The sequence below is a fragment of the Acanthopagrus latus genome, chromosome 3, assembly GCF_904848185.1.
Source record: "Acanthopagrus latus isolate v.2019 chromosome 3, fAcaLat1.1, whole genome shotgun sequence".
NCBI classification, from domain to species: Eukaryota; Metazoa; Chordata; class Actinopteri; order Spariformes; family Sparidae; genus Acanthopagrus; species Acanthopagrus latus.
The window spans coordinates 2,372,861-2,387,334 of record NC_051041.1 but is presented as its reverse complement, the minus strand read 5'-3'; the positions used below and the strand labels follow the sequence as shown (position 1 = coordinate 2,387,334).

The window sequence follows — 14,474 nt, the reverse complement described above, 5'->3', positions numbered from 1 at the left end:
AATGCAAAGATCTTTACGAGGGATCGAACCACTTTTGTCCACAGGGGGCGCTAGAACTTCCTCATAGTGACTTTAATTAAGAGCAACAGTATATACAATAAATATAGATATAAATATAAATATACAAAGACAAAAATTAAAGCAAACAAATTGCTTTACAGTATATTCAATAGTATGCTGCTAATTCTGGGAGTTTAAAGATTTTTCAAGGACAGTTAGCATTTTCTCTCACTTTCCATGTCTGTTTTCCAGGTTTTCCAGGATATTAAGATCAATATTTCTATCGGTACTGTATTGGTTCTGTGTGTTTTCCAGCTTCACACACACATACAATAAAAATCATGAAGCACTGTGTGCATGTTTGTGTGTTTGCTCTGCAGTCTGTGAGCCTTCAGCGTGTTCAGGGTCTGAGGCTCCTGCAGAATCTGGGTCACAGGACGTGGTGTAACACCTGGTCCGGTCCAGACAGACTGGACCCCTCCCCCTCCATCCTCTCCTCTCCACCCGTCCTGCTGCTCCGTCATCCCGTCGCGCCGGAAAAGGCAGAGCAGGAGAAAGGAGGCGTTGCCCTCCAACAACACATCAGCTGCAAATTTATGCAAAACAGTGAAATCGCTGCTGCTGCTGCTGGTTCTGCTGCTGCCGCGGCCGTCCTGCACACTGCACGCACCAGAACAGCACCAGCGGGCTGCACAGGCCCAACAAGCCCCCCGGACACGGTTTGCAGCGGGCGGCCGGCTGCAGGAGGAGGCTGAGAAACCCGGACCGGTGACGGTAAGCACGGACCGAGACCTCCCCCCTCCTCCTCTGGTGAGCGAGCCAGACAGCAGCAGCGGTTAGCGGGATGCTAAGAGGAGTAGCCTCCGGTGTGTGGACCGGGCTGGAACATGGAGGAGAGCAGCTAGGCTAACAGCAGCTGAGTGTGTGTGTGTGTGTGTGTGTGTGTGTGTGTGTGTGTGTGTGTGTGTGTGTGTGTAGGTGGGGGGTGATAATGATAGACTGCTGCTGAGGTGTGATGGATACAACACCAGATCCAAACAGATCCAGAGTCAGTGCAGAGGAGGTTAAAGTGGGACAGCATAATGATAATAATCAGAGTAGATGAATGAAAGTAAACAGTGTTTCTGACAGAGGAGCACAGTTACAGATGCTGAGATGAAGAGTGTTGTGCACATTATGCTTTTATATATGTTGTTTACAGAAGCTTTGGTCTTTTGCATGAAGGAAAATCATTTGAATTCTGCTTCTGTCTCTGCTGTGATGCGTTCATGTGCAGTTTTCAAAAAGATATCAGGCGTGCACGATCATCAGTTAATGTAAAATGTGCATTATCGGTCGTCTGCAGGTGATAATTATAGCAGATGATGCAAAGTCAAATTGCTTTAGTTGACTTGCATGCAGTATGTGGCGGTATGCACCTTTAAAGTTGGTTTGTGCAGAGCTAATAAACACAGAGAAGAAGAAGAACAACATTAACAGTAACATCATGTAGAGCAGCTGCTCCTGTGTGGAGCCACACCATGTAGACATTAACCACACAATTTATCCTCAGGTGTGCAAACACTGCAGGTTAAAATACAAAAAAAGGGGAAATGAATTTTCGGTATCAGCCGTGAATGATTTGCCTTTTAATTAAACACACTCCACAAACATTCTTCTGCCAGTAATGTGTATTTTATTTTGAAATATTCTGTAAGTAAGTATCAAGATACTCACTGTTTGTGCTCGTGTGTTTTTAATCGGTTTAATTTTTTTAACGGCAACTACTCATTTAAAGTTTAATGAATGTATGTGTATATAATAATGTTGTGATGTGGACAAAACAGTTGTGCGTTCCTGCAAGTGACAGTTTGTGAGACAACTCAGAAAAATGATGTTGAAGCGTCAGAAGAAAAGTGTGACCGGGACTCCATCAGTCAGTGTTTACACCACTGAAACATGGAGTCAGAGAGTGTGTGTGTGTGTGTGTGTCGGGAGCAGTGACGGGCCGTTCATCATCAGCCGGCCTCTCTCAGACTAAGTGAAGTGTGTGTTTGTGTGTGTGTGTGTGTGTGTTGTGACTGATGGACGGCTGCTCTGTCTCCTCAGCAGTCATGGAGACGGACGGGGAGCAGAACCAGCAGGGGGCCTCCACCAATGGGAGCGCTGCGTCTGGGACCAGCTCCCGCCCCTCGCCGATGAATTCCATGTCGCTGTATGAAAGACAGGCCGTGCAGGTAGGTGTGTGTGTGAGGTGTGTGTGTGTGTGTGAGAGGCGTCTGTTACAGGTTTGTTTACAGTTTACAGGCTTGATTCTGCTCAGATGTGTGTTTGTCTTTTCAATCCTCAGCAGCGACAAAACTGAAGTGAACTGAAGAAAAACCTCAGCTCTAATATTTACTGTGTATTCAGCAGGAACACATTCAGTCGTCCCCACACATGAAATACTTTTATTTTCTAACTTGGTGTCTTCTCTGCGCTGGTGCCGACTCAGCTAATCCTCTGTGTTGCCGGTAATTTAGGGCTGTGCGATTTAATTCCGATCTCAGAGGCTGTAATTTCACATGAAGGTAAAATATGTCACAACGTGCAATTATAAGATGCTCCAGCCACGACATCATGTTCTCCAGATGTAATGAGGACACCAACATCACACCGTCATCGTTACGTTTCTGCAGTGAGATTAAACTGCAAACAGCACCGTTCCTGATGAGTGTATTACTCACATCACCGTCGCAGTAGTTGGCAAAGTAATTTGCCAGACTGTGCATGATGACACCTGCATCATTTACTCATCAGCGGGAGAGCTACAGATTATATCTTCCCGACAGCCCTCACTGTAATCCAGCCTTGTTAAACACATGATGTGTGATGTTTCTGCAAAACGACGACACCTTTGTTAAACAGTTGTACTTGATTTTCTTGTGTGCTCGCTTGTAATGCAACGGCATGTTTCGTTTGGTTGTCTGTCATTAAAAGAGAACGAGTCAGACTGAGGAACGAAGTCGACGATGTGACAAAATATAATGTGAATTAAACTCTCATACGTACATTTTAAATAATTTTATTAACTTTCTTTTCTTTCTTTACTTAAGTCTCATCTCGTTCAGTCAAATATATTAATCAAATTTTTTTGTGAGAATGATCATTTTTACAAAAAAATCGTATTATCTGATTTTTGCAGGAGACGATCAAATCACCTTCTTCTCCCTCAGTTCCCTCGGCCGTGTTGTGATTTTGATCTTGATTAATATTTCAGCCCTGCTCCTGAAATTCTGTACATCTCCTCCATGTGCACATCAGCCATTCCCGTCTATTTCCCTGCATGCATCACTCTCACCCAGAGGATGATGGTCCAGGACTCGAAGGAAAATAAAAAGATTCGTCTTGTGTCGCTCCTGCTGCAGGTTATGAACGTCCTCGCAAAAAAATCTCTAAAGTGGAGCATTAGAACGTGACCACATCTAGGCTGCCCGCCTGGGGATCTGACAGCACATGAAAATGTGATTCAGGTCTCGATTGAACAAAATGAGACTTCAGGAAGCTTTTGGCTGTTCTCGCAGAATTAAAAGAAAGTGATTAAAACTATAAATCTACATCCACTGGATTAGATTAGATGACATTATTATAATAAAGCTTATTATTTCCAGGCATAAAACCCTGGCAGAGAGATTTAAGGTTCGACAGAGGAAAGTATTTGTTGCTTGGTCTGTCTTTGTGTTTGTGGGTTTATGTTTCGTCTGGAATCTTTCACATCACAAATGTACAGAGTGTGTGTTGGTGTTGTTGAAGCGAGAGCGGAGCTTGTTTGTGTGTCTAAGCGACTTCAGTTCGTCTTCATCTTCTCTGATTTATGTGTGTTTGAGCTGAGAAGCAGGAAGTGATGAAGAGCTGAGAGAGGTGGAGTCGTGGCGTGATTTTCCCAGGCTGCTGTCACCCTGCACGGCCATCTGTCTTTGTCACCCTGAACGCACTAATCCGGGCCGCCGCGCTCGCTTTCATCCCTCAACTTATTACAGTACGAGCCTCTGCTCATACATCAGGCAGCTGGCAGCTGGGCTACAGCGTCCCTCCCTCTCTGCTGCCCTCCTTTCTCCTCTCTCCTCTTCCTTCTCCTCTCATTTTTCATGCCACTGAACTTCCTTTATCTTCCAAGTCTCTCCTTCTCTTTCCTCCACATCCTCATCTTGTCGTCTCCATCTCTCCTTCTCAAGTTGTCTCGTTCATCACCCTCCAGTACATCCCTCTTCATGTCCACCTTTCTTCTCTCTTCCTCCATTTTCTTTGCCGCCCCTCGATTTCTCATTTGTCTCCTCCCTTCCTCCCTCCAGGCCCTGCAGGCGTTACAGAGGCAGCCCAACGCGGCTCAGTACTTCCAGCAGCTGATGCTGCAGCAGCAGATCAACAACGCCCAGCTGCAGAACCTGGCAGCTGTGCAGCAGGTAAAGGTGTGTGGATGTCATTCATAATATTGCCTCGCAGAGACAGAAAAAAAAAAAAGACGAGAGATAAATCAAACAGCTGATCTTATGAATCAGGAAACACAGAATAAAATGAGATGAGATGAACAAACCAGCATGACTAGAAACAAACAAGATGGAAGAGAAATCTAATTTATGTATAAATATGTATCCAGTCTGTGACTCAAATAAAAAGCCACATTTGAACATCTCTTCAGTCACAGAAACCTTCAGCTCCACATTTCTACATAAAGTCACGAAGAGTGAAACTGCCTTTTACTATCAGCAGCCTGGAGCTGTGCACTGTTTGTTTTATTGGACTATTTCTACAATTATCTGACAGTTGTAAAGTTTTTATGGTGCAGTTATAGTCTGAGGAGAAATCCTGGTGTCACAGTATAACACATTAATGAATTTCACAACACTACAGATGTATAAATCACATGACCACTTTTGATTAAGATTTCATTGTTATTGTACTTTAACCTGATGACGACTTCTTCTTTTTTTCATCTTCTTTTTCCTCTTTTCCATCTTCTTCTTCTTCTGCCCTTCGTCCTCTTCCTCTACCTCTCCTTCCTCTTCCACTTCCTCTACCTCTCCTTCGTCTTCCTTTTCCTCTTCCTCTACCTGTCCTTCCTCTTCTTCTTCCTCTTCCTCTTATACTTCCTCTCCCTCTTCCTCTTCCTCTATATTTCCTTCCACTTCCTCTTCCTCTTTCTCTACCTCTCCTTCCGCTTCTTCTTCCTCTTCCTCTACCTCTCCTTCCTCTGTGTCTTCCTTTTCCTCTACTTCTCCTTCCTCTACCTCTTCCTTTACCTCTTCCTCTACCTCTCCTTCCTCTTCCTCTACCTCTACTTCTCCTTCCTCTTCCTCTTCCACTTCCTATCCCTCTCCCTCTCCCTCTCCTCTTCCTCTTCCTCTACCTCTATCTTTCCTTCCTCTTCCTCTTCCTCTACCTCTCCTTCCTCTTCCTCTCCTTCCCAGGCGACTCTGGCAGCCAGTCGTCAGTCCAGTCCGTCCAGCAGCAGCTCCTCTCAGACCACCAGCACCACAGCTGTATGTACTGTCTTCTGTGGTCACATGTTAACATTTCCTCCCAGTGCACATTAACCTGCATCAATCCTCCAAACTGAAGTTACTGATTATCATCTGACAGGCCAGCGTAACATCTGGATCAGGGTCCACAACCAGCAGCCGTCCAATAGGAGCCTCGGCAACGTCCACAATCAGCCAGTCGGTGCTGCTGAGTGGGGCGGCAGGTGGACAGGGACAGATGTACCTGAGGGTGAGTTTATCAGCATGTGGTGCAGATTATCCTTCACACACTGCAGGGTTTGTTTACTTCCTGTGTTTGATGCCGTCCTGTCGCCCTGCAGGTCAACCGCTCCCTCAGGGCGCCCATCTCCTCGCAGCTCATCTTCATGCCTGGCAACACGGCAACCGCTGCCGTGGCAACCGTCACCCAGCAGCCGCAGGCTCAGCAGCAGGAAGTGACAACGACTTCCTCTTCCGCCAGCCAGTCAGATAACGACCAGGTTTGTGGAAACGATGAACAGATGAGGGTGCTAACTTTGATTCTTGCCACAGCTTGACCTCCGTGTTCGTTCTTCCCGTCTCCAGGTGCAGAATCTGGCCATGCGAGGTGTTTCCGGTACCAAAGGCATCGGTGTGAAGACTGAAGCCCCAGAGAGGAGTGAGTCTGGTAGGGAGGAAACTGAACTGCACGTTAGTTCGTGTTAATGGTCACGAATCAAAAACAATAAATCAAATAAATTATCATAAATCATCTTGTATTTGCAAGAAATTTGCTGTCGGTGTGAAATTTGGTTTCAGAAACATCAATAGTGGTGAATATTGGATTTAACATTCATCAGATTAGGATGAATGTGTAATATGTGTGTTTGCCAACAGGTCCCCATATGGAGTTTATAAGGTGATAATCACGCGAGGTGGTGTGGTCACAGCTTGTTCTCGCTGCCAGTTAAAGTGTCATAAATGTTGTTTTATTCTCTCCTCTTCCAGCTGCCTACTCCCTGGTCCAGCCCTCCCACCAGTCCAACTCCCAGTCCCCCACGAAGCCCAGCCAGCCTCAGCCTCAGCCGCCCCACATCAAAATCCCCACGTACCCCCAGCCGACCAACCTCAAAGCCCACGCATCCTCCTCCTCCGGTGCCTCCTCCTCGTCCTCCACCTCCTCCATCCCTCTCTCGCAGCTCCTGCTTCACGGGACCCGGACTCTCACCACGGGAACCACAGCTCCCACGGCAGCACACACTCTGCTCCTAACGTCCAGCGCAACGTCCCAGCCTCATGGTTATCCTGTCGGCACGGCGACCATCAAACCGGCGGTCAATGCTCAGACGCTGGTGGTGCAGCCGCTGCAGAAGACCTCGCTCAGCGGGGAGAAACCAGGCCACGGTAACGGACCCATCCCCATCCAGCCTAAAACTCTGCAGGGGCTCCGGCTGCCCCTCCAGCTGCCTTCTAGGAACCCCCCTCCCATCCTGCCTGCCCCGCCTCCCACCAGTAGCTCCGCCCAGCCCCCCCAGCCGCCACACATCCCGGTCCAGATTGTGGGTGCGAGACAGAGCACGCTGGGAAACACCCAGGCTCTGGCTCTGGCCCGGGGCAGCTGCTGCCAGGACGGAGCCGCCGTCCTCAACAGCTCGTCCAGCCTGCTCACCATGGTGGCGTCCATCGCTTCCAGGGAGGGCGGGGTCGTGGGCCGAGGGGTGGGGCTAAAGACGCTTCAGTCGCCACAGGAGGCTCCCCCGTTGGCTCAGGTCTCTCAGGTGCATCCGCAGGCCAATCAGAGCTCTGGACAGACACAGAACGGACCCCTGGCTTCGAGCCCCGCCTCCTCCCAGTCCACCACCATCTCCTCGCCTCCCGCCTCCGTGTCCCGCTCCTCTCTCTCCCTCCCGCTGGTGACAGAGGAGCAGAGAGGAGCATTGGCTGGTGTGACCACCAACGGAGACTCAGCAGGAAGTCAGACACCGCAGGTCAGCTGATTACTGCTGTGTAGTCGAGATTACATCAGAGTGTTTCCAGATGAAATGTTTCTTTACTTGCAGTTTGAGGCGGGTTGAAATAACTTCTGTTGGCACAGCTTTCATTTTCACTTCTTTCCTTGTACACGAGTCTTTTTTTATCTAGATAGAAGTTTCTAAATAGAGAGCATCAAGTACTAAGCAGATTTTTAAGCCTTTGCAGCAAACGTGTGATTTCGATTTTCAGCCAAAGCTAGCTCCAGCAAAATAAAGCATCGTGAGCTACCTTCGATTCCTAAGAATAACCATCTCTTGTTCCAGCTGTTCTGTTGTCTCTTCATCTGTTCATCCATTCAAACTATTTCTTCCTCTTAGGGAAAACAGCTGACCGGCTCCCTAAAAAGAAAATCAGACTCCAATTCAGCCAACGACGAGGATGGCCCCTCCCCTCCACGGCTCCAGCCAGTCAGAGATCACCCCTCAGCGCTCCCGACCAATCCCATCGAAGCCCTCACCTCCCCACCAGGCTCTGTTGCTCCTCCTCCTCCTCCGGCCTCCTCCTCTCCCTCCCCGGTGCTGGCAGTGTCTCGTGGGGTCTGTGGACAGGGGGAGCGAGCTCCTCCCCCCCAGGCTGTGGTCAAACCCAACGTCCTCACGCACCTCATAGAGGGCTTCGTCATCCAGGAAGGGGCGGAGCCTTTCCCTGTGAGTTCATGGGATTTGTAGTTTTTAATCCCTCTTAAGACACATTAACCAACCTTTGCTGTCACTCTTTCACTGTTCGCTTCACAGGTTTGTGGTTCAGTAAAGGACTCGGCTGGTGAGGATTTAACTAACGACAGTCCGGACACTAACCAGTCAGAGACAGTCACGACAGCGACAGGTAACTGCTCTGAAACTATTTGATTATCTGCTTAAAGGAACAGTTCACCCAAAAATGAAAATTCCACCGTTATCTACTCACGTTCATGCTGATGGAAAGTCGGGGGACGTTTTTGTAGTCCACAAAATATTTCTGGAGCTTAACAGCAAAACAGCGTTGTTGTAGGTAGTGTGCTAACTATGTTAGCTTAGTGGCTAAAGTGACTCGTTTCTCACGGCTTATACTTGGATGATGCCGGCTGTATGGAGCCTAAGTGCTTTATCGTAGGCAACTGGACATGAAACCTTCATCAGCAAGAGCCATTTTCTTTTTTAATCAGTTATTATCTACATTTTAAAACATGCTTCAGTTGTTTTGGAGGATGCTGGACGATGTCACCAGACTTTCCGTCAGCACGAGGAGATAATGACTGAATTTTTCATTTTTGGGTAAACTGTTCCTTTAACGCTGCCAGATATGATCAACAGACCACACATACTGACTCTGTGTTCTGTTAATTATTTCTGGCAGTATTTTTTTGCACCATGCAACGATGTGACCGTTGTTTGACCCTTGTTTGTCTGAGCCGGGCCGCAGGAACGCACAGAGGTTTTAATTACGCCCTCTTCAGCCTGGAATTTCCCACCTCCGACTTTGACTGGAAGGCGGCTTAACGACAACAAGTCAAATATTACAGTCGTCTTCTTTCATTGTGGTGTTACGACAGAGAAAAGAGAATCTGGAAGCTATTTTAGTGCGTTCTCAGGATTTTGTAATGTAACATTATCAGGGTGCAACACAGTTATTTATGTACACATTCATAGAAATGATATGTTTACCGTCTGCTTCTGTTTCTCCTCCAAACTTTCCCCCTCAGTGCTGAAGTGTGAGTACTGTAAAAACTTTGCTCCTGCCAGCCAGTTCAGAGGCACCAAAAGGTTCTGCTCCATGACTTGTGCCAAGAGGTACTTCAACATGCATGAAATATAATATATGCAGCCGCAGCCATGTTGGAAATCAAAAAACACTGCCCTGCTGAGAGCTGCGGCCGCTGTAGCCTGATCTCTGTCATGGTTCAAAGGTGCAATATGTCAGAAGTTTAGTTCAAAACATTCAAATATTAAGTTTTTTTCCCACATTCCTTCAGTGTTTTATAGCTTTGTGTGTATGTAAAAGATCTTGGAAGTTTAAATTGAAGAAGTCCGCACCAACACTCCTACTCCTTAAACACCTCGCCAGAAGCCCCGCCTTTAACTCTGTGAATTTGTGACATCACACTACATCACTGAGTCACACATATGCATAATTTACGCTTAGTTGCTAGTTCGGCAGTAAACTTTAATTACGCACAGGTGATCAGTTGTTGTTAGTGGTGTTTGTTCAGGCATGTGTGAGCTGACCAATCAGAGCAGAGGTATTCAGTAGGAGGGGCCTTAAAGAGACAGTAACGGATATAGAGCTGCAGCACAGGACAATAATGTTATGTGTTTTTGAGCTTTAAATCATGTAAACCTGTTCTAGTGGTAACTCAAAATACCTAAAAATTATGTTTCCTTTTACTAAAACAATCACCAGAATCTGAAGAAACAACAGTGTCAAGTTGTTTTATGTTTTGTTGCAGAGATTTGAAATGAAGTTAGCATGCTAACCAACAGCTAGCTCAGGCAGAGTCACCTTACAGGACTGTTAGCTTCACAGCCAACCGAGCTAACTAGCCGACAGCAGCTACAGTTAGCGTTTACTCTGGTTTGCTCAGTGGCTAATTCTGACGTATTGCACCTATTTAACGAACTTTTCACAAACTGAAACAGTTTTACAGCAGTGTGTGAGTTCTGAGGTGGCTTCAGCTGCATATTTCACAGCATGTATGTTTCATGTTGTCATGTTTTACACGTATGTTTGCGTACTGTGATAGCATCCACCTCATCCACTCTTCTCTACAAAGACAGCATGTAAACGTTTGTCTGTTCTCATGTCAAAACGCAGCGCAGTTAGTCCAATTGATTCTTTTTCTCTTTTTAAATTTGCTCCACATTAAAATGTACGTTGTATTTATTGTGTTTCACTATATAAACAATGCTCTGTCTGCATTGTTTGAAACAGTCTATGGTTTTTTACATTCTCTGCTTCTGCTTTGCATTTGTCCCTTTGCCCACTACATGCGTATGGATTGTATACCTCGTATGGCGCAAAGAGATAAAAACTGTATGTGTTGCTCGTCTTGGCTTCAGTACCGTATATGTCACTCTTTGTCTACGATACAGTATGTATTGGTTCCCCAGGTACAACGTCAGCTTCAGGCAGCATTTCTGCGTGCGGCAGGGTCAAAGTCAAGGTCACGCTCCGGATCAGGATCAAGGGCACGGTCACTTCTCCAACTCCGACGAGGAGGGAGGGATCACCAGGCGGAGGGTCCCCCGCAGGACCAGCTCAGAAATAGCCAGTGCCAAGATAGCAGGGAGACCCATACCTGTCAAGGTGAGAGGGAACCAATTACATCTGAGTTACTTCACCTTACATTAGTAAGACAGATAGTGATGGCGATGAGGCTGTTTGTGTTTGTCTGAAGGGAAAGTTTGAATTAGGTTCAACTCTGACTAGACTCAGCACTCAGCAGAGACTCTGGTTCTCTCTCACCCAACGAAAAAGAAGATAAATCCACTTTTCAATTCCAAAAGTTAAAAATTAATGATGAGCTGTCGTCCCATCTGTAATCAACTCCGTAACAGAGCATAATCTGACACGACCTGAAGCTCTTGCTCTACAGCTCACTCTCCTTCCAGAACTAGCCGGTTGTGAGCAGCAGGTCCGCATGGTTCTCCTGACGCAACACTCAGCAAAATGTGGAGAGAATAAAAGACAGAAATTTCATACTGTGTTTTTAAGGATCTTTCAGGATTTGTGCAGGCAAGCATTTGCGTCTTGCAACAGAAAAGAGTCTTCTTCAAAATGTTGCTGCAAAGTCAGCGGAGAGAACATGGCCGTCCACATTAAGCACATAAACTCATCATCAAGAAAACAGCCATTCAGCCAGCAGGCAGGTCTGTTTTTAGGCTCCATCAGCAGCAGTCATTCATGGTAACCTTGTCTGCCCCCTAGTGGCTGCAAGAAAACACTGCAGGCTGCACACATTCACTCTCTGCGATGCATCAAAACTGTTTTGAGGTCTTCAGTGACAACAGTTTTAAAGTTTGTTCAGCACATTTAGAGTCAGACTTTATCCATGTTCTCTAACAATCCTCGTCCTCCCACAGTGCCGGTCAGAGTCCAGCCACTCAGAGGAGGAGTCCAGTGGAGAGGAGGATGAAGACGACCCCATGTCCCTCTCGCCCGCCTCCTCGGCCTCCTGCCACCAGCCGCCTCCGCCGCTCCCGACAGAAACCTCTGCACCTCCCAGCTGCCTCCCAGCGAGCCCCGGCCAGTGGAGCGTGGAGGAAGTGTCCCAGTTTATTTCCTCACTGCAAGGTTGGAATAATAAGTTGCAGTTGTTGATTCGCTCCGCCTGTTATTCTTCTTTACCTTTGTTTCATCCTCCGTCCCCACATTTCTTTCTCTGTTTACATCCCTCTTCCTCCTCTCTGCAGGCTGTGAGGAGATCGCCTCCCAGTTCCTGTCGCAGGAGATCGACGGTCAGGCCCTGCTGCTGCTGAAGGAGGAACACCTCATGTCCACCATGAACATCAAGCTCGGTCCTGCGCTCAAGATCTGCGCCCACATTAACAACCTGAGAGACTGATATCATAAATCCTGCCATGTTCAAAGTCAAGCCCTGAGCATTGACCCCAAACTCCTGGTCTCCACCCTGTTGAGCAGGTGAATGTAGGAGGTACAGTACATTTTCAAAACAACTTGAATCTGTTGTTGGTTTGTTCCCCTCGTCTCCACATCTTTACATGTCGTTTGTTGCACAGGAGGGTTGTTACACTTGTTGTATTGTTCCTCGCAAATCTGACAAGTCTGTGAGTTAAAAATCTGCAGAACTATATTTTGTTGATGATTCATGTTCGCTAAAATGGCAAGATCAGTAGCTGCAGTCAGAAAACCTCCACCAAGATTTCATTTTTGCTTTTAAGATGCACAACTTCAGTCCTGTGCCTGTGTTGTAAAATGCAGAAATGAAGGTTTTGAATGTATATTTTTTAATCTTAAAATCACTTGTGTTGTATAATCAGGCTGTACTCGCGCAGGATTCCCACTTTTTTTTTTTTTTTTTTTTAAGTTGTGCACAAATAGAGCCGCCCTTTACACAGGCTTCGACTTAAACTGTGCTAATTTTGTTTCATTTTATGTCACATTTCTTTCATTCATTGTATCACACTGTTCAGGAAAAGTATTTTTGAGAGATTTCCTCACGTCTTGGGCATCGAAATTCTTGTGTTTGAGAGGATTCTCTCATCGAGGCTCCTCACAACCGGATTTAAGCCACAAACCTGCACAGAATTAGGACAGAAACCTGCAGAATTGAATTAGAACCCACCCAAAATTTTAAGAACAGCGCTTACACTATGTGATTTATAACTTTAATATTGTGTGTGTTAAAACTCATTATGTGAGAATAGGCATCATCAGGCGTCTTTTTTATTTTGGAAGCGGCCTATTCTGCAGTTTACAGGGTACAGTTAAAAGTACAGGGTGCTGAAAATAAAACCCAAATCCTTCAAGGTTCAGAGAGTGTTTCACCAAAAACAAAAATACTGACGTCACATAAAGTTTTCTCACCAAATCTTTTCATACAGAGCACATCGACAGCAGATGAGACACGACCGATAAAATGCCGTTCAAAACAGTTTTTTTTTCACTCAGCATCTCCAGGAGATCGAATGTGCAAAAGCTGTGACAGTTTTGTTCTGTGAGGCGATTTCAAAATTGTAATTTCCTTCCCAAAATGGTTCAACCAGCTGCTCCAGATCAGAAGTATGAAGCGTGTGAGTGAAAGTGGGGGGAACATCATGGGCTTGATTTTGTGAAGCGACACATAAAAAGTTGAAAAAGAAACAGATGAAGAATGCACACAAGATAAATATGTGACGATAGGCTGTTAATCTGAAGTATCTCAACGCTACATTCATGAACAAAACCTGAGGAAACGTCGGCTGGCTGCCACATGTGGACCTACGTTTTAGGATGGATGAGACCAACAAAAAAAAAAAGAAAAGAATCTCACCCGAATGGATGCGAGTGTGTGTGAGTGAGAGAAACCTTTAACTATACTGTAATAAGTGTAAAACTTGCCTTTATATTTAAATGCACATTTGTTTGCTGGACTGCCTCGTTTAAGCTTTTTACCGTAGGAGTTTTTTCTCATGTTCTCTCTCTGTGAACCTTGTGGCCTTTCTCACTAGTCTCTAAGATTTAGGTTTAGATGAGGATTGTCTGTTTTCTAACTGCTTTTCATACCATTCCTTGTTTTATATTAGTGCATACTTTTTTACGATTTGTTATTTCGAGCAATGACATCCGTTGCCTTCCCCCCCCCCGAAAAAAAGTGTGACTGAATCGTAGCTACCTTGATGAAGGGGAACTTTGCTGTCTTCCTCATAGCTTTTTGTCACATAGCGTGTAACTACCAACAGTATTTACCTTTCTAGCTAGCTATCTTTGGCTTTATTGTTAGTGACTGTTGCAACTACAGCTTTTTTTCTTTCAAGGAAGATAATACTCTCGTTGATTGCTGTGTGTTTATATGTCATAGTCGACCGCCAGGATTTTGGAGTGTTTAAATCAGCAGATCCCTCGGAAAACTGTAAAAAGCCAAAAAAAGTGCTGCATCACAAGCAATGCTAGCCGAACATTTTTTAATTGAATTGTTGCAGTTTTACATTGATTACCGATGTAAACATTTGTTAACAAGCAGATCACTGAGACTTTTTTTCCCAAAGAGTAGCACTTTTTGTCACAAACCAAGAAACTTGTTTTTGTTTTTTTGTTTTTATAAAGAAGCTACTCCAGAATTTAAAAAAAATGTGTTTGCTTGCAATAATCAGAAAAAAACTGCAAAATCTTGGAGGGGACTGAGTTTGACATGGAGAGGCTAACAATAATATCATGCAAATAAATAATCAAGGAACTGTTTTAAAACTGTGACATCTGTGTTTTTATTCATGAAATGGAACCGAACTGATCTACAAATGTCACGATGAACTTTTACATAATGTTTTTAAAACCACACAGCGTCGCCGC

General features: G+C 45.6%; 1 protein-coding gene across 8 annotated transcripts; it reads left to right on the top strand.

The window, feature by feature from the left end:
• The first annotated feature begins 495 nt into the window (after positions 1–495).
• Positions 496–14,372, top strand: LOC119016617 (polyhomeotic-like protein 1). 8 transcript variants are annotated; one of them, XM_037092622.1, is made up of 14 exons: positions 496–774; positions 2,092–2,216; positions 4,311–4,427; positions 5,427–5,498; positions 5,599–5,727; positions 5,819–5,977; positions 6,063–6,144; positions 6,465–7,444; positions 7,808–8,137; positions 8,225–8,315; positions 9,172–9,259; positions 10,559–10,772; positions 11,549–11,759; positions 11,879–14,372. In XM_037092622.1, the coding sequence occupies exons 2-14, from the start codon at positions 2,094–2,096 to the stop codon at positions 12,028–12,030; spliced, it is 2,748 nt and encodes a 915-aa protein (XP_036948517.1). In that variant the 5' UTR covers positions 496–774; positions 2,092–2,093; the 3' UTR covers positions 12,031–14,372. The 8 variants fall into 8 exon arrangements, with proteins under 8 accessions (XP_036948517.1, XP_036948522.1, XP_036948519.1 ...); XM_037092627.1 differs by having other exon boundaries at positions 2,089–2,216; positions 4,311–4,421; positions 6,063–6,135; positions 10,577–10,772; XM_037092624.1 differs by having other exon boundaries at positions 2,089–2,216; positions 4,311–4,421.
• Positions 14,373–14,474: the final 102 nt, after the last annotated feature.

What these genes read in the sequence shown, in the direction of transcription:
- LOC119016617 (XM_037092622.1), top strand. Translation starts at nt 2,094, where the DNA reads ATGGAGACGGACGGGGAGCAGAACCAGCAGGGGGCCTCCACCAATGGG. An exon ending in ATGAAAGACAGGCCGTGCAG is followed by an intron (nt 2,217 to 4,310) that starts GTAGGTGTGTGT and finishes TCCTCCCTCCAG; the next exon opens with GCCCTGCAGGCGTTACAGAG. An exon ending in AGACCACCAGCACCACAGCT is followed by an intron (nt 5,499 to 5,598) that starts GTATGTACTGTC and finishes ATCATCTGACAG; the next exon opens with GCCAGCGTAACATCTGGATC.